Raw genomic sequence first — 26,126 nt, 5'->3', positions numbered from 1 at the left:
CATAGATCTGTGGCTAGGCACGTGATAATCCCTCAGGGCCTTCTAGGAGTAATGTGTATGCCATAATCCAGCTGCACATTATTCGATCTAGACAATCACAGGACATCACAGGTAATAAGCATGGCAAATTGCACAAAATCATATATACGAGATTGTAGTTTGTCAAAGCCTCCAGGGATTGTTAATAGGCGGATGCCAAGACCGGGCCCAACCTCCCATCACCGCCATCGAAAGTAATCTGCCAAAGCTCTGCATTCGGACTTGCCTATTCCGCCATTTTATGCGATAACGTGTAGTGCCTTATCGATATCCAGGCAGGTGTGACTGACTCCAGGAGCAGAACAATAAACAAAGACTATTTCGCGATAATCCTGTCTCCGTTTAGCTCCTGTCCTTGAATCCTCAGAGTATCAGTACATCATCGCAGAGATGGATGGGTCTCAGGGCCAAGTTGGACAGGCAATGGGTGCCCCGCAACCGCAGCAGTCAAATCTGATTCGGACCGACCAAGTGCAGAAGCTACCGCACCTCAGTGACCAGCAGAAGGCCCAGCATACCCAGCTAGTGCGCAGCCTCTGGGATCTGATGAATACCCGCGATCCACAGACCCACGAATACCAACAGGCGCATACGAAGCTCTCGCAGCTATCCCAGAACTTGATGAAGGGAATGCGGGTTTTCCAGCAGAACCGACAACAGGCAATGCAGCAGCACCAACACCAGCAGGGAGCAGTGCAACAGGGACAGCCAGGACAACAGCCACAGCAAGGGCAGCAGCCACAACCGGTACAACAAGCTCCTCAGGGAACGCAGGGGCCACAAGGACAACCGGTCCAGCGAACGCAATCCAACAATCCGCAGACGATCAATCAGCTCATTCCGCAAATCCAAGCCCGGGTCAGCGCGCTCAATTTTTTCCTGCCTCCGAACGTGACCCCCGAGCAGGTGCAGACCTGGATACCCGAGGCTCGACTGCGATATGGTATCGCTCTTCAGAAGCAGGAGGTTGGACGGGCTCGTATGGCTGATCTTCGTTCCTCATATGCTCAGCGGCAGGCTCAGGGCAATATGAGCCAAGAGGAAATGCAAGAATTCAAGAACCGACAGTTGGCGGCTGAAAAGCTGTTCCGGGAGGGTAGCGAGTTCTTGAACAAGTTCAAGGAACAGCAGGAAAGCTTCAAGATTCAATCACAGCAAAATCCACAGAATCAGGCGATGAATCAGGCGGCACAGGCAAATACGCCTATCAATTTGAACCAAGCCCCAGTCGCTCCTCCCGTATCAAGTCAAAGTGTGCCAAATCCGCAGGTAGGAGCGGCAGCAAATTCCATGCAACCAGGGCAACCTCAACCTCCAGCTCCCCATACTATCAACTCGGCGGTCAACGCAGCACGCCAAACTGCCATGTCCCCCTCTGCCTCCCAACCTGGACAGCCATCTACTGCTCAATCTGCTGGAAACACTCCAGTCCCAATCAGTGCGCCACTTCCTCAAGTGCAACGTCCACAGACATCATCTCAGCAAGGAACTCCAGGAGGGCAGCTCACTTTCAGCCAAACCCCCCATCCTGACGGTTCCACCCCCACGCCACCAGGGCCTTCCCAACAGGTGAATCAAGGCCAACCTCGTCCTCTCTCACACCAAGCTGCTATCTCCCAAGCTGCCCAGACCTACACCAATCCTACCCCCCAACAACAAACAATGAATCAACAAGCCCAGGCCAACCAGCAGGCTCACCCCCAGGGTTATCTTGCCAACCGTCCAGGTGAAGCATCTACCCGCAACACCAACATGGCAATCCCCAAGAACCTGCACGTTTCAGCCCCCGAGCCCGTCTCGATGCCAGGCTCCCGTCCCTCTCTTTCTGGCGGTCCCAGCCACGGTGCCATGGGCATGATGGGCCAGCCTGCGATCCAGAAACACCCTGGCTACGTCCTCGAAGGTGAAGGCCAGCGTGTGCTGAGCAAGAAGATGCTCGACATCCTCGTGCGCCAGGTCACCGGTGGCGGCGAAGGAGAAATGCTGACACCAGATGCGGAAGAGGTAAGTTTTTCGACCCTCAAAGTGAGAGCTAAATAAAAAAAGATCAGAAATGTTAATATTTCCCAGTTCATCCTCCAAATGGCTGACGACTTCGTCGACGAAGTCATCACCCAAGCCTGTCGTCTCGCCAAGCTGCGCCCTTCCTCGACTCTCGAGCTGCGCGATATCCAGCTTGTCCTCGAGCGCAACTACAACATGCGTATCTCCGGCTTCTCTACCGATGACCTCCGCACCGTCAAGAAGCCTCAGCCTACCCAGGGCTGGACTCAGAAGATGTCCGCTATCCAAGCCGCTAAGGTCACTCAGGGCAAGAACGAGTAAGATGTAAATGCAATTTACATCACGGCTGCTGTCGCAATCTTGCGTTCAGTCGGGCTGGTCTGCCTTGCTTTCGTTATGTCGCACGCTTTGCTTTGCTTTACGTCTCAATTTCTTTTCTCGGAGGTCAAATGGGGGGGTTTTTTTTTTTCTTTTTCTGTTTCTACTTTACCCTTTCGATTGATTCTCCTAAGAATATGGCGTTTACGTGATGAATGGGCAGGTCTTACATATCTTTTCTTGCGTATCTTGTGTGCCTCGTGTTCAATCATGGTTGGAAGGGGTTCTTTCTGGTCTCTTAGATCCATCTTTGCTTTCTTGCGGCCCAGTTTATGCTGTGCTTGAATAATGAATTGCCTACCCTGGCTTATCTAGGTCTATTTTGGTCCGTGTGCTTATAATTTGTGTGCATTTGGTCTTCCCTTTTGGCTCTAGGCTCCTCTACTCCAATCTTGGGATGTAGGCACATTAAGCAAGTCAAACCCTAGTATCAAGTCCCACTTAGGCAGTACCATGATATCCCACCTGCGCACCGTAACTAGGTTGTTACTATCTGTACAGTTTAGTGTCCACGGAGTTTGCTAAGCATCTACTTTACGACTCGTTGGCTTTACCGTCTACAAAATTATACAATCAACATGAAAAGAAGTAGAGTAAGGAAGTTCCCACGTTGGATTCTGCTAAGTTGGTCATCCTCGGCAAATAAGAAGCACGAATATCGAGAGAAAACATGTGGTATAGTGGTTGGTACAGGGTATGGAGAGAGACTCGATCAAGGAACAAGCAAATCAATAGAAGGGTAAAAAAGAAGAAAGAAAAAAAAAAACAAGAAGCGGGATGCACAGGAGAGATACAATAATAAAAAAAAAAGCGTTCGATGAACGGAGTGAGGACCGGATGCTGGGCCCAGCTGTATTCTTTGGTTGTGGGATTGTTCTTTGAGAACAAGATTAAAGCAAAAAAAGAAAAAAGAAATGAGATGGTTGGTGGAAAGAATGGATCATCGATGCGACGTCAGCACAGGATATGACAATAGCACTTAGTAGGCTGGAAATAAGGTCTGGGTATGATATAGAGAGTGTGGCAACAGTATGTTCGATCAATGAGGGTGGAATCTGTGCAGTCCAGGGGTGATCCGCGGACGGGATAGGATGGCAAGCAAGGCTAGAGAGAATGTTGGCGTTTGAGACGGCGAAGAAAAGAGAAAGAGTTGGTGAGGTTGAGCCTTCGGGCTTCAAGTTTGGGGCTTTGTCCAAATGTTCCGAGTAATCCAGGCGAAAGGAAACAGGAAACACACGAAGAGGCGGAAATGCTCAACAGAAATTACACACATGTCACTCGTGAACATCAGTTTCTTGCGGAAGGTGTTTGGGGAAAGTATGAGGATAGAAAGATGATATGCCTCGCGCAGACCCATGCTGAGGAAACAAAATATGTGGTTCTATCAAGAGCAACAAGGAGGATATCTCGCTGAATACGACAAAAAAAAAACAAGATAAAGAGACAAATAAAGGTATCAAGGGGATGTCAGCCGCTGCAAAAAGCTAACGCCGAGCCTGGCTGGCAGTCAGAAAATTGCTCCGATCAACTTCCTTGCCTTTTTTAGGAGTTGGCGGTGGCGCATCGTGAGGGACAGGAGGTAATTCCTTCTCTGATGCCTGGGGGCCGTGTCGGCTATTTGTGCTGCGCCCTCCAACACTGCTTGCCTCGCCGGCTTCATCCACGATGGGGAGAGTCGAAGTTGGACCAGGGCCTCCCGCGTCTGCTGGGTCCCAGACAGTGGCTAGTGTTCGAGGATGTGTTATTGACACATCTTTCGCTGCCTCCTTCTCTGCTGCCTGCATTGTCCGCTCGACAGAAGAGTCTCTCGAACGTCGCTTTTCGGCTGATTGCTGAGGTGCGCCGGAGGCGGAGACTCGAGACTCGCGTCGCCGTTCGGCTTCTTCCCTCGACATGGTGATTCCCTTGATGAAATTAATGAAGCGCTCTCCGTAGCTCTCTGGCGGGATTGGAGAGATCTGTGAGCGGTCGTGGGAGAGTCCTTTGAAAAAGTTCTCAAGTTTCTTGGTGGTTCCGTAATGAGTCAAGCAATCAATGATGCCCAGGTAATAGATCTCGTCGCCGGGTTGACCATTCTCATGAGTGGCCCGAAAACCTCCATCATCCGCGTAGAAGACATGATATTTCCGTTCATCGAGGATTTCATCTGGCATCTTCGCGGCTGCTTTGTCCAATGGAACAGGCCGTTCACGTTTGATAAGCATGCGCAGCTCCCGAGCCTTGCGTTCATTCTCCAATTTCGACGGAGTGCGCATTAAGTTGTTGGGCGTTGTATCTTCTTCGCGATGGCCTCCTGGCTGAAAGACCTGAAGAGTCTTGTCGCGCAGGTTCTCTTCGTTACCCCTGCCCGCATCATGGATTCCTACCAGAAGAGAATAGTCCATGATCTTGAGTTTCTGAAGCAACACGACGTCACGTTTCAATTGCTCAATGAAGAATTCTCGTTTCGTCGGGCCACATTCCAAGTGACGATTGCGGCGAACCCAGTTCAAGTCCTTCATGGTGGCTCTAGGGTTTCTCTCAAGATCTGACTCCTGCAGATCACGGCCAATGGTCGAGCCCTTCAGGTCGAATGTCTGGTGGATATCCCGGTGGGGTGGGAACAGGTTGTTCATCACGACAAAGTGAATCTTTCGGCCGTAAGCCATCTTGACTCGGTGCAATCCGTAAAATTGTGAGATGAGTGTGTTCGGATTCTTCTCCACGTGCCGGTAGTATTCAGGAAGAATCTTCCGGAGAAGCTTGTGCTCGGAATGGTGAATGGTCTTGATGATGTACTTGTAGTCGCGGGAGAAGTAAAAGAAGCTCCCGCTCTTGCCGGGGGAGCCCAATTCTGACAAGATGTATTTGCTTGTGAGGGACATAAGGTAGTCGGCGGGATCGAGGCGGAACTTGGCGCGAAGGTGTCGGAAAACCCAAGGTGCATAGTCTTTGAATTTGAAGTCGTACTTTGCGGAGGGGATCAGTTCATTTCCAGTGCTGCTGCTGTCAGTAAAGCCCAAAAATGATCAACAATAGAAGGGGGTGCACACATGTCAAAGGAGAACTTGTGTTTGGCATCAAAGTCCGCGGGTGTGAGTTCCCGGTCCATTTTTGCGTTGATTCTTGAGACCGTGAAACGGATACCAGTCAACATGTTGTATGCTGTCACATAGTTGACGTGATTCTGGTCCACCTTGGTCCCCACAATCACCCGCTCATCATCCTCCTCTTCGCGGCGGCGTCGCGAGGCTCGCTTTTGTTTGATGGCTTCGGCCCATCGGGCCGCATCTTCGTCGGGCGGTGCCTCGTCCAAGGTGATATCTTGCTGGGTGCTGTTTTTAGTTGCTCGCCTGATAAGACCGATGGATGCGCGTCGGAAGCCGGTCGTCGGTGACATTCGGCCACTGGCGTACCCAGTATCCTCATTGTATTCTCGGCTATCTCGCCGAACGCTCGGCGTTCTCGGAACCTGCAATGAATGTCGGTTTCGCATGCTGGAGTTCTGGGAATCTGGCACCGAGGCAGCATCGAGTATGGATGAGGTAGGAGGGGAGGAGTGGCGTGGTTGGGTGGGCTTCGAGTTCGGTATCAAGCGATCGGGGTCTGGGGAATAACGACCGGTCTCATCCTGCTGTGGGATTTGTAAAAGCGAGGCGGATGGCGAGATCGATAACTCATCGTAAGGCCGCTGAACGTCTCCATTGACCATGAGTTTCCCCTGGACGGGTCGTCCATTTGCGGTGCCATTGGGTTGTTGGTTGGAAGGGGGTGATGTTGTGGAAATAGCACCCGGTCCATTTTCCGAAGACTTACGGTCCAGCATGGCGGACGGGCGACCGTTCTCGCGGGGATCCCTCGGGGATCCATTGCCTACCGAATGCATGCTGCCGTCCTTGGACAGGGGCGGATCGCGCGTGTACGAGCTGACACTAGATCGAGGGCCATTCAGGGAGTATGCACTACCGTTCTTAAGGTCGGTCAGAAGATTTCGGTCATTCTGGTGAGAATCGTTCACGTCGTTGCCGTTAGGCCAGTTGGTCCACAGGAAAGTATTTCCGACGGAGGTTTTATCGTGCTGCTTTCGAGATGATTCGAAGGAACGAGGATGAGTGGCAGTAGTAGTGGTAGTCTGGTAGGAGACGTCGTGGGAAAAGGATGGCATGTTGAATTTGAGGGAAGGTGACGTTAGTTATGCGTGGACCGGCAACCCGAAGTGACGGCAGTCGCCCTTATTGGCGGGAGATTCAGGAAAGTTATGAACTGGACCAGAGAAAAACAAAGAAAGTATAGAGCCCCAGGGGAAGAATCTTCAACACATAATTCAATGGGAAATGGTGAAGTTGTACGGGGAAAATATGGGGGGGGGGGGGGGAGGAGAAAGAGGTGTGAAGTGGAAATGGTTGGCTGGGAGAGAAAAAGAATTATACGTAAATACCTCCACTATATTTCTTCTATGATATTTATCTTATATTTTTATATTTTAGTTCTATATTATATTTGATAGATATATGTACACCTTTTTCTTCTAATTTTTCAAAGTTGAATTTAGATAATTGTTGTGTTGTCGATATCAGGCTGCTACATAAAAAAAACTCGGATGTTCAAACACTTCACATTAATGCAAGGAGATTGTTACACAACCCCTCTGTTTTTTATATATCAAGACATATATAAGTACTACAATACTAAATACCCTAGATACCTATAAGTCAATTACAATATCAAACAAGCCTTGATAAAGAGATATAGAGAATCGTATTCTGTATGTTCCAAAAATAGGGAAATCTGCGCCACAGGGGAAATTCTCCACTATATAAAAAAACAAAGATAGTAAGGATATGGCTATTCTATTCGGCTAAAAGACATTATATCTATCTTTCATGTGTGTTATGTACATATATGTACTTAATCTCCGACTTGCATTATCTTAACCTACATTTATAGATTGGACCATCTCAATAAACCGCCGAACTTCCTACTGATTTCACTCCAGTGATAAAACACACATGAGACAATAAGTTGATCTGTTTACACACAGTATAAAACCAAAAACCAATTTGAATTCCATAGAATCAGTCACAATATCAAAGTAATAAAACTGCAGTTCCCCATTGCAAACCCCACCGCAGGACGCCATCCATTGGACTTTGGAAAGAAGCAAAGCCATAACGAAGATACTCCAAAAACACACACAAAAAAAGAACTGAAACCAGAGCCAGAGAGGACAAGACCAAAGAAATTACAAAAGAAGGAATCACCAGGTACTCTCCCTGGAAATGCGCACGTGAAAATATAGGGAGAGCTCGAGTGAAAAAAAAAAAAAAAAAAAAGGACATCAAATCCTCTATTTCTTAGCAGTCCGCTTCTTGGGAGCTGCCTTGGTTGTTGTTGGCTGCGGGGCAGTAGTCTTGGTGATACGGCCAGACTTGGTTTTTCCCAGAATCTTGGGCTGCTCAACAATAGCAGGAGCCTTGGAATATTCGTCAGTAAACGGTCAATTAAGGGGGAAGATGGACGCTGAACATCCGGATCCAACTTACGGTGACGGAGGTCTTGCGGGCCTTGCCAGAGTTAGCCTTGGGCTTGGTGGCGGTCTTCTTGGCCGCAGTCTTCTTGGGAGCGGCAGTCTTTGCAACGGCCTTCTTGGGAGCAGCTTTCTTAGGAGCGGCCTTCTTAGCAGCAGGCTAATATTACGATTAGCAGGGAACAAAGGAGTACATCCTCGATGGGAGCTTACCTTGGCAGCAGCCTTAGCAACGGGCTTAGCGGCAGGCTTAGCAGCAGGCTTAGCAGCAGGCTTAGCAGCAGGCTTAGTGGCAGGCTTAGGAGCGGCCTTGACAGGGGCATCCTTCTTCGCAAGCTTCAAGGGGCCAGATGGGCCTAGAGGACGCGTCAGTTACAAGGGTCAAATACCAGACGAAACTAACCGAAACACATGCAGCAAAATACAGTTCACTCAAATCATGAGTAGGATAGAATCAATGGGCGCAGGCGCAGGATAAGAACTTACCCTTAGGCTGAGTGAACTCATTCTTCTCAACACCGGCCTTGATAGCCTTGTTGAACTGAGAGTCGAAGACGCTCTGAGAAGTGACGTTGATCTTGTTGTTAGACTGAACGTACTTCTTGATAGCTTGACGACTAAAATAGGGGAGATTCAGTTAGTAACTTTCTAGAATAGATGGCGCGAGAAAGGGCTTCCCCGAGACATCAAGGGACAACATCAACATACCTACTACCATTGCGTTCTTTCAACTATACACAGAAAGGAACCAAGTCAGCAATGAGAATTAAAAAAATAAATTTTGTTTTGGTTGTCCATGCCCAAAGGCAAAGACGTGTCACGGTCGGGCGCGCGACCCGAATCACAACAACCAAGTTGGCTCGCGCCGGCAGTGATCAACTCACATTAATAATGGCATCCTTGATCATATCTATATTGATCGAATCAGCAGATATTCGCGACCAGATTCATATCCATATCGCTTTTACGCGATATGGTGCGCATTCAGGATGAAGACATACCGCGGTAAGAGGTGTGAGCAGGCGCCGCCTTCTTGGACGCGCTGGTAACCTTCTTAGGAGGCATGATTGATGATTGATTTAAGGTGAGAAAAGGGTAGATCGAGATGATTCAAGTGATCAAGAGATGAGAATAGAAGAGAAAAGAAAAGAAAAAAACGTGGGAGGAGTGAAAGCAGAAGAGGAAGAAAAAGAGCAGAAGGGAAAGGGAAGGCCGCGGGGCATCCGTGATTTATAGGCGACCGGTGTTGACAAGATCATCAGAGAGAGAGTAAAAAAAAAGCGCTTTCTTTCTTTTGGATTTTTCTTTTCTAAAAGGTTATCTTCTAACTAGTTCTTCTTTTTATAATGTTGTGTGTGTCTTGTGTTGTTGTTCTTTTGCGAGTGTCTCTTCCAATAGTTGATGCCTTTCTACACATTCTCAATTATTATGAGATATGTACTTGGAATATTGAAGATATTTTGGAGATATACTGGGATTCTTTTTTTAATATATATGAGAAATAACAGAATATTTTGCAATATTATAACGCGATAATAGTATAAAACTAGGGAAATGGTGCTTCTGCGCGTCCCTTAATCCCCTCGATAGAAATCGCGCATACTCTCCAGGGCTATTTTGGAGATTTTAGGAGGGTTTTGGAGGCATATAATTCTTTTTTTCTTACATTCCAATGCCATCTGGAGTAACCTATCCCTCTTTTGCTAATTCAGAGCTGGAATCCAGATTTGGACCTTTACCTTGATACATCGAATCCTTGTGGGACCTGCATCACCTCGTGCTAAACGCTCGATTTCCGTCTAGATGTCTAGATGATGTCAACACTCACGCATTATATAACTTTTCTATCTCCAATACTTTGGAATATCAAATGGTTTATTTTCAGTCTTTTTTATTGGGTAGATATTGATATGAATAATAGTATGAAGTATGAAGTAGGAAGTAGGAAGTAGTAAGTAGTAACCTGAGCATTTGCACTCTATAGACCAAGATGAATATATATCAAAACTAAAAGAGCAAATATGAATGTATTTTTATTTTTTTTAATTTTTTTTTTTTTCACCCTTCTATGTTCTAGCAAAGTATCAAGATAGTTCAGAAACAACCATTATGAAGCCTAACTTTTAGGGTCAAAGTGACACATGATATATATCCAAGAGAGGGGAAAGCTCTCACACCTGGCAACGCCACTAGTCACATCAGGATCAGCAGACACAGCCAATAAATGACGCAGAATAGCCCCCGATTCTATCATTCCCCGCTGATACTAAAGTTACCGAGAGCAAGAAAGCAGATCGACCCGGGACAGTTGTCTATCCGGACCCATCTGAGCAGGTTCCATCTAAGCAAGTTTTGTTTCAACACAGACGAATAATAAAAATATAATCTCATTGGGCTAAACTCCTACTCTACTACCGTATGATTCCAATCATTGGTCTATCAGCCTAGTTGTGCGACCAAGATCATCGTATCTGCATCCGCAACCGACGCGTCGAATCAAGGGCCTAGCTGGGGAGAACGCTGATCCTGCACTACATCGACTCTTGCTGCATATTTCGAGGGCGTAGAATAATCATGGTAACTAGTGCCAGTGTATATTCTCTAACCTCAAAGTCTTTGCTGCTTTCGCTTGTGAAGATCAGTCGTGGTTGGTGTTGTGAGGCCTCGATTAATCTCGCTAATCGGGCCTAATCTATACAACCCTATACGCGAATGCTGGATATCGACACCCTGCAATATCTACATTAGAACACCTAAAAAGGAGATTTGATATGCTAATATATGGAGAACAAATGGAAGTTAATGAGTAAACAATTTATAGACCTTTCTATCAACTGTGGCCCTGAGGATCAGACGAAAGGCCATTGTCTGCTCTACTTGATCTTGTCTGATCCTGGCGTCCACGGAGCTGAAAAAGATCACTGGAACAACAGAGAAGCATCGGGGTACAGATTTCTCAAGTTCTATTTCAAATCAGACCACTCTTTACTATGATACACGGAACTTCATGCCCTGCCCCGATCCCGAGGCGAAACGGACATTCTCCGCAATGAAAATAATCCAGAAATAATAACAAATAAACCACAGAACGCCCGCGCCAGTCCAGCTCATGTTAGATCAGGAAAGAATTTTGTATCATAAGTTGTTTTTGATGGGTAAAAAAAGAGCTTCTCTCATCAAGAAATTAGGCCGCTCCACGCGGCTTCGCCTTGGCATCCTTCTTAGCCTTGGCTTCTTCCTTCTTTTTCTTCTTTTGCTGCTGTATCTTCTCGTCGTGCTTGCGCTTGAGAGATGCTTTCTCGTCCTCAGTGCGGGCAATGGGCTTGAAGAATCCCTCTAGTCGGGATTGTTGAGCGGTCTTGAGATGCTTCGACAGACGAGCGGCACCGTTGCGCACACGGTCTTCGTTGAAGCCCTTGTCCCCAACCAGGAACTCAACCAGGCCATCGATGTTGGGAGCTTCCCACTTGAAGTCGCATTCGGCGTGATCGGCAGGCCGGACGTCGGGGTTGACAAAAAGTTCTCGTGCATCTTCGTATGGCCAGTCCTCAGGAACTACGAATTTCTTTTTCGGGTCATTCTTCATGAACTCCAAGACCTTCTCTAGAGACTTGTGCTCCTTGATTAAGCTGAGAGCAGTGGTGGCTCCCACCTTGGGAATAGGCTCTAGGTAGTCACAGCCCAGAAGAATACAGAGATCGATAAACTGAATGGTAGATGTAGTTAGCACTTGCGATTACACCCAACATAGTCAGGATACCATACCTGTTTGCGGTCCATATCAAGACCCTCAAGCGCTCGATCCAAGTGGATTTCCTGGATAGGTTCCTTGCGCTGCTCACTGAACGTCAAGTGGCGTAGGAGAATCGGCGATTCAAAGCACAATGTATCCATATCCTCTGACGCAGCCGCGTACACTTTACCTGCACGAGCCAGCACAGCACATTGGGCCTCGGCCTCCGTTGGCGCGTTGATGTAAGGAATTCCCATCAGTCCAAGGAGCTTCTTGCACTCTGCATTGTGTTCACGGGTAACCCGGACAGTTCGTCGTGAGAACTTTTCAATATCCTCTGCAGTTCCGGTTTCCTTGGCCTCTTCATGAGCCTCGGTTGCTTCGGCCTTGCGTGCAACACGCTTCGCCAATTCACCGGACTTGAGCTTCGGCGGGGCTCCGTCGAAAACGTAAAGAGGTTTGATGCCGTTATCCACCATCCGCAAAGTACGGTAGAACATGCCCATCAGGTGGGATGTGGTCTCTCCAGATTCACTCGTGAGCTGTTGGCCCTCCGAGCGCACGGCGATCAGGAAACTGTAGATGCTCATCGACCTATTCTGGGTTAGCGACTAGATATTCTTGATCTACCGGGACGGCGACCCAATGACATACGCATCCTAAATCAAAGAAGTCGAGTGTTAGCATATTATAATATAACCATATTTTATATAAAATCCATACAATTGCGACCTTGCGGCCGAAATGGTTCTTGATTTCGCCCGTCTTGATCGCATCGGGGGCATTCTCGGAGATAACCTGGTACAGGTCTGTGGTTTATTTAGTGAAGAGGCCTGTATCATTGAGAATAAGGTACTTACGTTTAATACCCATTTTGAATGTAAGCTCAGGTTGTCTCAAGTTGGAATCTTGTGTCTGTGTAGAGAGTTGAGCTTGACCTGTCGCAGTACGCGAACGCGCTGGGCTGGAAGCGCGACGCCATTTAAACCTAATTAGGTATAGCGTATCCAAGCATCATGTGACCGGCGACGCCAAGACTAGTTCCTGCCTAAATATGTACATCTGCCTCAGGCGGCCAACCGGCAATGAGTAATTCGGGCCAGAACCGGCCGGTGTGAAGCTTCTCCGACCCCGCCTTTCTGTCTTCCCCGGAATGCGCCAGACGGAGGATGAGTCCAACCTCCACACACCAATATGAAGCGGAATCGCATTCAATTCGAGGCCAATGGCGAAGCCTCGTCTGATTCTCCTCCGCAGGGTGTTTTCACCCCGGAGGACCGCCCTCACCATGTTCCGAAGATCTCTCGACGGATACGGGCATGCACCGAGTGTAAGCGGCACAAGGTGCGCTGTGACATGAAGGCAGCCGAGTCGCTGTGCTCGCGATGTAGGCGCATGGGACTGGAGTGTGTTGTGAACAAAAGCCTCCAAACATTACTTGAGGATGAAGCTGAGTGAGTGGATTATCACCGGTGTTTACATCGGCAATATATACTGATTGCGCTGGCCACGACAGGTGGAAATCAATGATCGAATCGGCAATGACCGACCTGCTCAGGAAATCACAGCTACCGGAGCTATCATACTACCAAGCAGGCGGTGGAACAATCGAGACGCCCTCGAACAAGAGAGGCCGGAAAGACTCCACCGTCTCGACTGATGACAATGGACTTGTACAACACAAAAGAACCGAGATAGTTGGCAGTGCAGTAACAAATGGCACAGCTGCAAGGTCAAACTATGGCTTTCCCCAACAACAGCCTCGATATTCTTTGGACCGCGAGGACACTGGCGCGACCTCTCTGGTCACAGCACCGATGGGGAGTCTGTACGAGGTAACGCAGCTCAGTGAAAACCGCGAGAGCTCGCCGGGGCAAAAGTTTGCCCCCGACCAAGCACTGGTCACTGATCTCATCTCGCGCGGAGTCGTCGATATCCAGGAAGCGGAGGAGCTGTTCTATCAGTTCGACCAGGTACTCAACCGCTACCTATGGGATGGAGCTTTGCTAGCACATAAAGACTTGACGTCTGTTCGAAGGTCTTCATCAATGCTATCTGCTGCCATTTTAGCTGTAACCGCGCTTCACATGCCAACTAAGGAACGCACGTTTGATACATGCTACACCGAGTTTGCGCGATTGGCATCGGAGTCTATGCTGGACCACCATCATACGTTAGATGATATTCGCGCACTATGTATTGGAGCATTTTGGCTTGCGGATGTTAGTTGGAAGCTTTCCGGTTATGCGGTTCGTATTGCAACCGAGCGCAACCTGCATCAGTTCTTTCGCAAAGCCACACAAGGATCGCCAGAACATTTGGAACAGGCGAGGCTGTGGTATCTTCTCTATGTGAGTAATCTCTAGCCCAACATGTTCTCCTTGCTCATATTTTCCAGACCTTGGAACACCACTTTTCTATCGCATACGGCCGGCCACCGATGATTCACGAAGATGCCAGCATCACTCAACACAATGTCTTTACACAAAACCCATCAATTTCACAAGGAGACCTTCGACTGCACAGCCAGGTCGACCTGTTCATTATTCTCACCCGTATATATTTTGCATTCGGTCCAGATGTCGACCTAGAGGTTCCTGAGAGCGATTTCCCCAAGATTGATCAATACGATGCTGATATAGGGGACTGGAAGTCAGCATGGCTTCCTAGACTCGGTAAGTTCCGACTTCTTGAGACACAATTACACCGTCTAATATATTGCTATAGTTGGGAGCCGTTACGTTGGCGCATATCCCTACAAGGCCGTGTACATGCACTATCATTTTTCTCGGTTGCAGCTGAACTCAGTCGCCTTGCGCACATACCACTCATCCACCTCCTCGGGGCAGATGTCATTTGAACGCAGGAAGCGTGCCAATATCGCTGTTGAATCAGCCATTGCGACTCTCCAGGTTTGTCTAGACGAGCGAGACATCCAGTTGGCACTCGTCGGTGTCCCACTATATCTCCACAGCATGATCACATTTGCCGCGGTCTTTCTGCTAAAGATCGCAGCCAAGGTTTGCTCAAACGGGGCAATCCCCGGGAGCCAGGGCAAACGGACCTCAATCGCCTCGGCAGGCCTACACGTCGACGTGAGCTACGTGCGTGTTCTCGTCGAACGGGTCGTCGAGCTCATGGTGTCCTGTAGCCAGCGGGCGAGCGAGCGCCACCTAAGCCACCACATCGCCCGGGGTCTTCGCAAGATGCTGACTGGGCTCGAAGAATGGGAGAAGCGCACCACTAGTAGCCAACATTCCATGGGGACAACTGCGCAGGAACCTCATTCTCTCTTCAAGCCTGTGGTCATCCCCGGAGCTCAGATGTTGGGTGAACGTGACACTATTTTAAACCACCCACCTCCATTGCTTGGGGTGGCACCACTGTCTGCTGAACGTAGCAATGGGTTTGAACCTCCTCTGACCCCAGGAAAGCAGGAGCCCGGTCTATCGGAGGGCTCCGTTGACCCTATGATGGCGGATCTTTGGGGATTCGACGAAGATTATTTCCCCACAGGAGTGTTTGACTTCCTTCAGAGCCAGATGCCAGCGTGATATACGGGAACTTGGGAAGTTCTTCCTCGATTGTTCTCTTTGTACATAGTAATAACGGCCTATGATTGACGACCACAGTTGTTGCAGATACTAGAAACATATATTTAGAGTGAACTACATATGTACTAATTAAGTCAGGCTGTATCTATTAAAGTAGATCATTTCCCTAGTAAATGGCACTCTAGGGCTGCTCCTGTATCTATATCCTGTAGGATAGCTCGTATAGGCATAATCTCGGTGCTTGGCATTGAGCCCACCCGGATAGACCGAAAAAGTCCGAGTCGGTCGAACATGCGGAACCAAAGCAGCCATTGCTCGGGGATTCTGTCGAATCATATCGAGCTAGATAAATGTAAACCGGGCCGAGCTACTTTTGATCTTGTAATTTCATCATTTATAGTATATTGCATTCGGTGATTTCAATTTACCCCAAACTCGCAAAACTGCCGAGGTCTTAGTCCTTTAGTGCATATTTGATTGAGCTCCCCCGCAACAGTTGACACCCTTTTTGTTCTCTCTCCACTCTCTGTTATCTCTCTTTGTTCTAGCTATGATGAACCGATCTCTTCTTCGCGCAGCTGCGCGCTCAATCCAGGCTGGTCCTACCGCTGTGGCAGGCCGCCGATACGCCTCCTCGGCTGTCTTCAACTGGGAAGATCCCCTCGCCGCAGCGGAGCTGTTCACAGAGGAGGAACTCGCAATCCAGGATACAGCGCGCCAATACTGCCAGGATAAGCTTGCGCCCCGCGTTCTCGGTATGTTTAATTTGCCTTACTTTTGTTGCGAATTGATAAACTGACGTCAGTGACTCCCTTGCAGAGGCCTACCGCAATGAGAATTACGACCGTCGAATCCTAGAAGAGATGGGCGACCTGGGACTTCTTGGCGCTTCAATTGAAGGATACGGATGCGCTGGTGTCAGTACCGTGGCATCGGGCCTCATTACCAAGGAAGTTGAGCGCGTGGACTCGGGATACCGATCAGGCATGTCAGTTCAGAGCTCGCTAGCCATGACCGGTATCTACGAGTTTGGCACAGAAGAGCAAAAGCAGCGTTTCCTTCCTAGCCTCGCTAAGGGCACGCTCGCCGGCTGCTTCGGGTTGACAGAGCCCAACCACGGCTCTGATCCTGGTTCCATGGAGACCGTGGCGCGTGAGCACCCCACGCAGAAGGGTATGTACCTGCTCTCTGGCAGCAAGACATGGATCACGAACTCGCCCATTTCCGACATCGCCCTCGTGTGGGCTAAGCTCGAGTCCACAGGAAAGATCCGTGGGTTTATTGTGGAGCGTGAGCGTGCTACACCTGGGTCGTATGAGACCCCCGCTATCAAGAATAAGAGCGCACTGCGTGCATCCATCACTGGTATGATTCATATGGATAACTGCCCTGTACCGGCAGAGAATATGCTGCCCGATGTTGAGGGTCTCAAGGGTCCCTTTACGTGTTTGAACAGTGCCCGCTTGGGAATTGCCTTTGGTGCCATGGGTGCCCTAGAGGATTGTCTTGCCCGGGCGCGCGAGTACAGTCTGGAACGTAAGCAGTTCAAGGGTAATCCGCTTGCCAAGTACCAGCTTATTCAGATGAAGTTGGCTAATGCGGCTACGGATGCTGCTTACGGAACTCTGGCTGCGGTTCAGGTGGCTCGTCTTAAGGATGCTGGCAAGGCTACACCTGAGATGATCTCGATGATCAAGCGTCAGAACTGTGACCGTGCTCTGGCCAATTCTAGAGTGTAAGGTTCTCTGTCTTGGATTTTTTGGTTTGCTCTACTGACATTGGTATTAGTCTGCAAGAAATCTTTGGTGGCAATGCTGCCAGCGACGAGTATCATATCGCCCGCCATGTGGCCAACCTGTTTGTGGTGCAGACCTATGAGGGTCAAAGTGATATCCATGGTAAGTTATTCCTGCCTGATTGTGTTGGGCTGAGGCTAATGCATATCAATAGCTTTGATTCTGGGCCGTGCCATTACAGGCAAGCAGGCCTTTGTCTAAAAATAAAAAGAACACATTTGTATATAGAATATATCCCAATTGAATATTTGAAGGTCTTAAACACCTGTAATAATAGCCAGTAAGGACATTAACAGCCCTAAGTTAGTATATGGTCACGCTATCAAAATCATAGTTCCTTCCTTTTTAGGTCAAGCGGGAAATTGCGGGCGCCTCACCCGCACGTGACATCATCGAGGGGCAGTGTATCAGTATCATATGTAATACAGATTTTCAATACAGAGTATATTGAAGTTTAACTGAATATAAAATTTGATATGCTAGAAATAGATGCACCTGGGCATAATAAAGTACCAAATTAGGTAGATGTTCATAGTTAGGCATTGCTCTCCAATCACTAGGCTGAACATTTTGAAATGTCAATGCTTGTGAATCTGCTTCAAATGTTTGCTCTAAATTTGATGAATCAGCCCTATCGAGAGATTTTGCCATTAATCAAAAGATTTTAAATAGATTCTGCATGCTTCTGCCTTAATTCACAAATAAGGGCAACCTCCCAAGGCTTAGAGAGCTGATCATGATGTGTCATCTGTGGCGGTATTCCTTGTATTGGGCCGTACAATACCGACAGAATCGATTCCGCCCACCTGGGGCACTTTTCCCCCTCTTGAGACTCCCAATTATCTTCTTCCTTCTTCTTTTCCACACAAAGACGTAATCGTAAGTCGACCTTCTTCTCTCTCTAACTTGAACCCAACAACTGATACATAATCCAGTTTCTTTTTTACTTTCTACACATTTCTTGCACTCTTTGCTCGTCATGGCTCTCAAGCGTATTAACAAGGAACTCACTGACCTCGGCCGGTAAGTCTATCCTGATGCCATCATCTGCGCTTCATGATTCTAATTCTCTTTTAGTGATCCACCCTCTTCCTGCTCCGCTGGCCCCGTTGGAGATGATCTGGTATGAATCCTTTTTTTCTTGGCTGGCGCCGTGTGGCGGGGTTCAACTGCCTCGGCGTTAAAACGCATATCGATATCAATGAGGGAGATCATAAATGACTGACTTGCCTTTTTCTTGCAGTTCCACTGGCAAGCGACCATCATGGGTCCTGTAAGTTGCTCTCGTCTCTGCTCTTGGGGACCTTGAGGGGGGATCTACCCCTCTACGAGGTCCACAAACTCACTTGATTTGTGATACTAATAGATCATATAGGGCGACTCCCCATACTCTGGCGGTGTCTTCTTCCTTGCCATCCACTTCCCTACCGATTACCCCTTCAAGCCTCCCAAGGTCAACTTCACCACTCGCATCTACCACCCCAACATCAATTCCAACGGCAGCATCTGTCTGGACATCCTGAGAGACCAATGGAGCCCTGCTCTCACCATCTCTAAAGGTGAGCAAGACCTCTCCTTCCATTTTCTGCCACGCACAATCTCTAACAATACATAGTGTTGCTCTCCATTTGCTCGATGCTCACAGACCCCAACCCGGACGATCCTCTCGTGCCCGAAATCGCGCACGTCTACAAGACCGACCGACCCCGGTATGAGGCGACAGCTCGCGAGTGGACGCGGAAGTACGCTATTTGAGTGAAACGACAAATCTGATTCCTTCTTCGCTTCTGTTCTTCCTCTCTCTTCCTCCCTCAATAACCCTTCTTGCGGCCCCTATCTCGCTCGACTACTATTCCTCAGTTTCATCTCAACGTCGCTCTGCATCTTTCCTCTTTCTTTACCCCCAGCTCTAGATTCAGAATCCGCGAAAGCCTGGCGTACCTGTGGTCGTAGAAACGTTTTCAGTTGTTTTTCACCCAACTCTTGTGTGTTGATTTCAAATGCACCTGTTCTTGCGCGCGTTTAGTTTCTGCTTCCGTGCCTAAAAACTCCTTTTGCGCCGGGTTTGGCCTTGTCTTGTTGGGCTGAGTTTCTGGGACTTTTCATATCCAACGATCCTTATGACCAAATTCTCATGCATTCATGGCATCCATTTCTTCTCTTTTTCATACGCTGCATGCGTCTAGGATTGAATTATGGACTTTGCCGAGTTTTTTCCAGTTCTTTTGCTTCTATGCTTGTACTAGGCGATGCTTCGGACTCAGTGGGTAATGCTTTGAGGGTTTCGGAGAGTAGTTTGAGATGACCTACATAATTGTGTCTTGCGTTTAGGGGCTTCCATATTTTTCTCAAATAGCACAATCTAGGCAGGGCCGTCTTGTGTGAGCTTTTATCTTGTAGACCGTAGTCTGGACTTCGTAGGTATAGTGTGGACCGATCATTAGTACATCAACTACAACTTCACTGATTGTATTGAATAGTGCATTCCATTGCCCAACTCCCAACTCCATATATGTATGTATGTATGTGTATCTATCTTTGTAAATGCAAATCAAAAGATTAATAGTAAAAACCCAACAAAGTCTGTCGTATCGAAAGATCTCCCGACTGAACCAAACCCAGACATACAAAGTCCAAGGAAGTCCACACCAAGAAAGAGATAAAATCCAAGAAGAACCAAACCCAGCCCCGTCACAGATACAAGGGACAAGGCAGACGTATGTCAAAGATGCATCAAGAACGTCATCAAACAACCTGACTTCCCCGTCGACTCCCAACCCTCGACCCCTCCGCCTTGACAGTCCTCTGACTCGCTCTAGAAGCCTGACTTCCCGAGTCCGACGATCTCACATGATCCCGCGAATGCCCAGACCGATGCGAGCGGTGTCGATGCGCACGAGACCCAACCTGGCTAATCGAGTCATCAGGCGAAACATGCGAGTCAACATCCAGATCCGCCACACTCTCCGGCAATGGGATATCCCGCGCAGACAAATACGCGTTCCCATCCCTAGCATCTTTGCTGTGGATACTCGGGCTGGAATAGTATGTTGCGTTCGAGCCAGCGGGGAGGGGGATATTGCGCGCAGAGCGGGATGATACAACGCTAGCGCTGTCTTTGCCTTTGCTGACGCCGGCGTGGGAGGAAGAACGCACTGACTCGGCCCGGTGCGAGTGTGTGCTTTGTTGGCTCTTGTGAGAGCGTTGTGAGACGACGGACTCGTATCCGTCGCGGTCATCGTGGCTGTGGCGTCGGGTGCTCGGTGCTTTGATCGTCGAGGAGCTGTGCACGCTGCCGCTTGGGCCGCCTCGGGATCTCTCATCGTGGTAGCTGCTGATGAAGGTTGAGGGGGCGCAGGCGTAGCGCTGTTGCGAGGCGCTGCTGGCGGGTGGGTACTCGATCGCGCGTAGTTGGGTGTCTTCTGGGATGCTGTAGATGCTGCCTTCTGAGGCGCGGCGTGGGTTGTCATGCATGTATTCGGTGCCGTCGTAGATTGTGCTGGCGCGCGGGTTCTTGGAGGTTACGCTGCGCGTTAGGGTTGAGCGCGGGTTTGAAGCGGTGGTGTAGGTGCTGCGGGGTGGTTGGGGTGCTTCGATGGCGCGTAATTGGGATTGTTGGTCGTCGCCGAAGAAGGATTGGGCGGCGGCTTTGATTTGGGGGAAGCTGCTTACGAACTGCGTTGGCTGTTCGGCTTCTTCGGTTGACTGTGACTCGCCTTTGACCATTGCATAGGCGATCGCGGCGCCTGCGGCAGCGCCAATGAGCGTGCCCACGATGGTCTTGGCTGCCTTGCTGCCATCATCCGTCTTTGGCGGTGCGGGTGCTTGCATGGTGTATGACGGTGGTGGTGGGCCGCGGGAAACGACAGTTGGTGCAGACCGCTCATAGGTCGTGGGTGCTTTGGAAATGGCACGAGATCTGGCCTCGGAATGGGCTTCGGATCTTGCCACGGACCTGGTGTCGGACATGGCCTCAGACCTTGGGGGTGCGATGCTCTCTGCCTTGGCAGTGCTAGCTCTGCTGCTTGCCTTTGAGACTACAGAGCGGCTAGAACCACCCTCCAGAAGAGCTATTGTCGGTCCGCTAGCCTCTGATATAACCGAGGCATTGCTAGGTCGGTATACAGCTTCAATGCTGTTGCCGTCAAAGTCGATGACGGCTGCACTGAAATACCCAGACTGCGAATCTCGCATCTTAGGTTCGCCGTGGATCTTCGCGCCAGCTTTTAGGGCGCTTATGAAGAATGAGCCGACTGCGTCCTTTGACGGGGCTGGAAAGGCGACATGGACTGCACCAGGAGGAGATCTTTAATACAAGTTAGCTTTGTTGAAAGATAGGATATTTCCTTGTTATCACTCACCCAGGCTTAGTCTCGGTCATCCAGAAATCGGCAGGTTCCCCCTGCTTCTGACCGAAACCTATATAGTCGTCATGTCGCCCGATGAATTGATATCCCAATGGCTGTAAACATGATAAGAAGAAAGAGGTAGAGGTTGGGAGGTGAGAGACAGTTAGGGTGATATGCGAAACGGGCATTTCAAAGGTTGAAGCCGACGTGCCTGGTTACCAGCACGTAAAGTAAAAAAAGAAGGTGTGAAAAGAAGGAAGTGGGAAGAAAAGAAGAGAGATTAAATGCGATATGAAGGATATATACGGTGAGCGAATCCAAGTCTATAAGAACTATGACGCCAGGAAATGAGGCCACATGAATTGTCCCCTAAGAGCCAGTCAGAATATGAAGAAGGACTCTAAACCAAAAACAGAGACGGAATAAACTAGCAGCTTCTAAAATCCTGCCCAAGCAAAAGGGGGTCATCCAGAACACCGTATGTCTCCGATAGTAGGTTGGTGGGCACTGAGGACGTGTGATTTCTGTATGGAGTCAGGCAAGTGGGGAGTGGAGAGACGATTGGCCAAAAGATCAAATGTCCAGTATACCCGATCTGCACAGTTGAAACAAGTCCGAGGACGAGGCGCGTTGAAGGCCCAAAGTACTCGATGCTTCGAACAGAAAATGAGGTCTGAACTTCTCGAACTTCCAGTAACATAGTACAAAATTGCCAGACCAAAAGGCTGTTTCTGTTCCTGGCTGCTTTTGGATATGGTAGTGGCCCAATTCCCTGCAAAGTGAAACGCTCTATGGCTGGAGGGGTTGCAGATGGGTCCCTGCCAGGTCATCGCGGGGAGCCAATGTGCATTCCTGTTGGCGGATGGGGCGTCTCTTTTGAATTCCCTGAACGAGGTGCAGGAGCCTATAGACGTTAAGTGGGCTTTTTTACTTACTGTTCCTCTTCTGCGAGCAAATGGTAGACTTGCGAGTGGAGGAAGAAGAGAAGACTGTGGACTTCCAAGGTTGGGTAGATGTGCTGACCGCTGGTTTTTGTTTTTGAGTCATACAACATACAACATACAACATACAGTATATTCATATGTTGTATAAGTTGTTAGTGATACTTTTAGGGTTCTATGAATTCAAAATATAATATCTACAATATCTAAATATCTAAATATCTAAATATAAGCCGGGCAGAAGTGCATCTTGGATCGCCACCCTCAATCCGATTTGCGTTCAAAGTGAGGCGATAATTGCATGCCACGTCAACCAATACATTAATAGTTTAGAGAAATGGAGAAAATATGTAAAAAAAATAAAAAAGCCATATTGTTATTGAACACAGAAGTTGAAGATATGTGTCTCAGAATCCAAATCAATGGATCCTGATCTATGTGCTGTTCACTTTTTCTAGTCTACGCATCGCAGCAGTCGAGGTTGAAGCTGGATGGAAGCAAGATGGATCAAAGGACTGGCGAAAAGGAACCAAATGCCGTCCGACCCGTAACTTATGCTGAGGGGGAAAAGAAGTGCTCTCTAAACACCCACAGACAGCCTGGGATGAATCCCGATGCTTGGTAGCTGTCCCAGTATCCAGTATTCCGAGTGGATTCCCAAAACAAAACAGAGAGAGAGATATATATAGAAAGGCAGAGAGAGCTGGGCTTAGGTTAACAGCCAAGGTATTCGAACAAGGACAGGCATATGCAGACATATGTCTAGTACCCTTGTTCTGCAACTCAATCTCTGCCCGTTAAAAAAAAAAAAGTCTGACAAATGTGCCGTCAGTATAGACGACAAGAACGCGCGCTTTCTGGGCACCATTTCTTTCCTTCTTTTTTTTTTCGGTCGAGTTCCTCACAGGATATCCCAGACCTCTTCAGCAGCATGGCAGAACTTGCTGCAGGCCACACTGGCACTAAGACTGTAGTTGCTGATACTGATGGTATCATCCTTGAAGGAGTCGGCAAAGTCATCGTGGCCCTTGGCCATGGCACCGACGAAGATGGCGACACTCTCATTCGGGTTTAGTGACTCTAGGTAGTCCTTGGTACGGACGACGGGTGCTTCGAAACTCATTGTCACCTTGCGGCAGTTAGGGGGTAGGTGGTCGGTGATCGGGTTCTTAATAACCTTCAAGAGCTTTTCCTGTGAATTGGTCGAACGAATGGAGAGTCGGTGGAGTAACTGGACCATCAGACCGGCAAACCGCTTGAATGTTCTCGGAATGCGGACGGAGGGGTTAACTTCGATCAAAACACCCTTGGCGGTGTGGATGAAAATTTGGAGCCGACCGGCCTTATTCACAGGGGAATCAAGAAGAGTGAGGAGACACTACGGGTGGATTAGTGGGTATTCTTATTTGACCTTTATATTGCCACTGGCGATGTTGAATCGTACCTGGTGGGTAATATCTGGTCGGGCTTCACTGATATCACGGTTCATTTTGCGCATAATACCGATGTGCTCATCGCTGTTCAACAGAGAGAACTTCTCATCTTTGGTACCTGATCGTCCACTAGAGACAGCCTTGTAGGTTTCCAAACTGGCATTGGAGAGGACCACAATCAAGCGTTGGGTGTCCTTGTCATGGGAAGGAATTGGCACATGTTGTTCGGCCACGAGCTGGGGAAGTTCCGGAGGAGGACAAGATTGAGTCCCTGGGAGTGAAATGTCAGACATTTTGAAGTTTCAAGTGAAATTTGCAATTTAGGCGCGGGGGGGTAGAGAGAGAGAGGGAGAAAAAAGTTGATGTGGCTGGGAGGAGAGAATTGATATGTCACACCGGCCAAATCAAAATCGAATTCTGGAAGGGCAACACATTCAACAGGTTGATATTCGAAGTGAAAAACCACCCCCCCTCCTACCCCTCAGAATAACAAAATTGCTATAAACAAGGAATATAAGTAAATCAAAATACTTACTCGCACGCTTTCTCTTTCCAGCAGCTTGTTCTTGGTCCGACATATTTTTATTTTGGTAAAAGTTGTTGAAGTTGGAAGAGTTTTTGGGTTAAAAAGAAAAAAAAAACGGGGGACTCGGAGAGAATTAAAAAAAAAAAAAAAAAAAGTGGCCCCGGGGGACGGAGAGAGCGGAGGGTGGAATTATATAGAACACTTCTCTGCAGTAGACTACCTTTTTATTCTTTACACTTCTATATATCTAAATAGATAGAAATAGAGAAATAATATAATAATAAAACTCCATCCACATATACATACACACACAAATACATATACATATATATATATATATATATACATATAGTCATGGAATATTTTATCAACATTGGAAGTTCCCTACTCCGTACGGGGTTAGCCAGCCCTGGAGGACTTAACAAATGCTCTTCGTCAGAGAGATCGACACCCCAGTCATACTCCGTACATGCCTGTATAATGCACAATTCCAGCGTTTGAACCAGCCACAATCTGTCAGGGAAAGCCACATGAAGGCTTCTCTTTTGATAAGTCAAACATCCCAGCCCTCCCCCCTGTTTAGATAGTACCAAACGGAGACTGTCTACCAATGGACCAGACACTGATAGACTGACAAGTTTGACACTCTTTGGAGTGTACAAAATCAACAGTGAAGATTTGGCTAGACCCGTGGACCAGATGAGGATGTGTAACATTCTCTGCATCAAATTGTGTTGGTGACTCAGAACAAACAAATCCGACTGGCTCATGCTCCAGCATTGCCTTTTGGGGGCAGCGTACACCAGGCTTCTGTCCAGTAGATGAGAAGGGTCATCACATATAGGCAGGCCATGAATGGTTCAGAAGAGCAAAGGTGGTACAAGAAAACTTTTGACACCAGAGCAAATCTGAGGGGCCTGGACAAGGAATATAGCTTTTCTAGTGATCCCTGAGACAGTTTAGAGAAAACAACTCCTCTGTTGTTTTCAACTGTCAATTTGGAACCTCCCGCGGCCCGTTCAGCGACCGGGATGCATATCATGTAGGCTTCAGCACTAAATGCTCATCTTTGCACACGATGACATGCCAAGCGCTTAGTTGCCACTCCATATTTGTGAAATCTGGGGGATCAGGCCTACCATATATGGGACCTCGTAACTTGGCTAAGATCCCCAAGCCAATCACTGAACAAGATCGAAGATCTCGTGTCTTGGATCCAATCAGCACGGAATAGTTCATGTTGGCCCCAAGCGCTCCCAAAATGAAAATGAACCTGTAACCTGTAGTCTGTAGGCGCTGAATGAAGTACTAGAGCGGTCAATGAGGATCATCACAATTCCAACGTATACTTCCCTTCCAAGGTTGCCCTTACACAACGGGGAAGGCCTTACTGGATGGAAGCCTTGCACACTTGGCAAAGGGCCAGGGGCTTAGGAAAGCGTCATCTTTAATATCCCAACTTGGTATCCTTAACCCACAAGATATTCTTATTGGTTGAATTTTGAGATTGGAGCCTGTCTTGCCAATTGCCCAATTGTGTATGCTGTATATTAGAAAAGGATAAAGGGGGTGAGAAAATAATAATAAAAAAGAAGTGCCCGACAACATACCAACCACAGGAATTTGACAAGGCTGGGTTATTTGTTATACTCTTGCACATCCTCACATCTTTACATCTTTACATCTTCATATCTCCTGATTTCTTTCTTCTGTTCTCCTTGGTCCGGTAATAATCCCGGTGGCGATAGTCTCTCCTATTTTATTATTATCCAGCTCTCCACCAACTGTTGATCATTTCTATATTATTTTTTCCCCCTTCAACTTGAAACTTCCCCAAATCCAAAAAGACAAAAAGAAAACATTCAAG

At 48.2% G+C, this 26,126-nt stretch overlaps 9 protein-coding genes across 9 annotated transcripts; 4 read left to right on the top strand and 5 right to left on the bottom strand.

The window, feature by feature from the left end:
• Positions 1 to 429: 429 nt before the first annotated feature.
• PGRI_046000 (putative transcription initiation factor TFIID subunit 12) lies at positions 430 to 2,364 on the top strand (the record flags this gene model as incomplete). The annotated part of the gene is made up of 2 exons (XM_040792313.1): positions 430 to 2,043; positions 2,110 to 2,364. The coding sequence occupies 2 exons, from the start codon at positions 430 to 432 to the stop codon at positions 2,362 to 2,364; spliced, it is 1,869 nt and encodes a 622-aa protein (XP_040644280.1).
• A 1,541-nt stretch (positions 2,365 to 3,905) lies between these two features.
• PGRI_045990 (1-phosphatidylinositol-4-phosphate 5-kinase) lies at positions 3,906 to 6,565 on the bottom strand (the record flags this gene model as incomplete). Its single annotated transcript, XM_040792312.1, has 2 exons — positions 3,906 to 5,400; positions 5,454 to 6,565. 2 exons carry the CDS (start codon positions 6,563 to 6,565, stop codon positions 3,906 to 3,908), a joined length of 2,607 nt encoding a protein of 868 aa, XP_040644279.1.
• A 1,182-nt stretch (positions 6,566 to 7,747) lies between these two features.
• On the bottom strand, positions 7,748 to 8,992 carry PGRI_045980 (histone H1/H5 family protein; the record flags this gene model as incomplete). Its single annotated transcript, XM_040792311.1, has 7 exons — positions 7,748 to 7,873; positions 7,944 to 8,087; positions 8,141 to 8,283; positions 8,414 to 8,544; positions 8,636 to 8,658; positions 8,812 to 8,837; positions 8,929 to 8,992. 7 exons carry the CDS (start codon positions 8,990 to 8,992, stop codon positions 7,748 to 7,750), a joined length of 657 nt encoding a protein of 218 aa, XP_040644278.1.
• Positions 8,993 to 11,111: 2,119 nt separating this feature from the next.
• Positions 11,112 to 12,533, bottom strand: fen1 (multifunctional nuclease RAD27; the record flags this gene model as incomplete). Its single annotated transcript, XM_040792310.1, has 5 exons — positions 11,112 to 11,633; positions 11,693 to 12,254; positions 12,315 to 12,319; positions 12,384 to 12,469; positions 12,521 to 12,533. 5 exons carry the CDS (start codon positions 12,531 to 12,533, stop codon positions 11,112 to 11,114), a joined length of 1,188 nt encoding a protein of 395 aa, XP_040644277.1.
• Positions 12,534 to 12,854: 321 nt separating this feature from the next.
• On the top strand, positions 12,855 to 15,214 carry PGRI_045960 (Transcription factor; the record flags this gene model as incomplete). Its single annotated transcript, XM_040792309.1, has 4 exons — positions 12,855 to 13,114; positions 13,177 to 14,011; positions 14,059 to 14,335; positions 14,388 to 15,214. 4 exons carry the CDS (start codon positions 12,855 to 12,857, stop codon positions 15,212 to 15,214), a joined length of 2,199 nt encoding a protein of 732 aa, XP_040644276.1.
• A 550-nt stretch (positions 15,215 to 15,764) lies between these two features.
• Positions 15,765 to 17,211, top strand: PGRI_045950 (acyl-CoA dehydrogenase; the record flags this gene model as incomplete). Its single annotated transcript, XM_040792308.1, has 4 exons — positions 15,765 to 15,969; positions 16,034 to 16,949; positions 17,003 to 17,112; positions 17,165 to 17,211. 4 exons carry the CDS (start codon positions 15,765 to 15,767, stop codon positions 17,209 to 17,211), a joined length of 1,278 nt encoding a protein of 425 aa, XP_040644275.1.
• A 778-nt stretch (positions 17,212 to 17,989) lies between these two features.
• On the top strand, positions 17,990 to 18,765 carry PGRI_045940 (putative ubiquitin conjugating enzyme (UbcD); the record flags this gene model as incomplete). The annotated part of the gene is made up of 5 exons (XM_040792307.1): positions 17,990 to 18,033; positions 18,088 to 18,133; positions 18,254 to 18,283; positions 18,386 to 18,569; positions 18,626 to 18,765. 5 exons carry the CDS (start codon positions 17,990 to 17,992, stop codon positions 18,763 to 18,765), a joined length of 444 nt encoding a protein of 147 aa, XP_040644274.1.
• A 990-nt stretch (positions 18,766 to 19,755) lies between these two features.
• On the bottom strand, positions 19,756 to 21,547 carry PGRI_045930 (VOC family protein; the record flags this gene model as incomplete). Its single annotated transcript, XM_040792306.1, has 2 exons — positions 19,756 to 21,316; positions 21,372 to 21,547. 2 exons carry the CDS (start codon positions 21,545 to 21,547, stop codon positions 19,756 to 19,758), a joined length of 1,737 nt encoding a protein of 578 aa, XP_040644273.1.
• Positions 21,548 to 23,201: 1,654 nt separating this feature from the next.
• Positions 23,202 to 24,026, bottom strand: PGRI_045920 (18S rRNA pseudouridine methyltransferase; the record flags this gene model as incomplete). The annotated part of the gene is made up of 2 exons (XM_040792305.1): positions 23,202 to 23,678; positions 23,745 to 24,026. 2 exons carry the CDS (start codon positions 24,024 to 24,026, stop codon positions 23,202 to 23,204), a joined length of 759 nt encoding a protein of 252 aa, XP_040644272.1.
• Between the last annotated feature and the right edge of the window lie 2,100 nt (positions 24,027 to 26,126).

The sequence above is a fragment of the Penicillium griseofulvum genome (assembly GCF_001561935.1).
Source record: "Penicillium griseofulvum strain PG3 chromosome Unknown contig_84, whole genome shotgun sequence".
NCBI classification, from domain to species: Eukaryota; Fungi; Ascomycota; class Eurotiomycetes; order Eurotiales; family Aspergillaceae; genus Penicillium; species Penicillium griseofulvum.
This window is presented reverse-complemented; position numbering and strand designations above follow the sequence as displayed.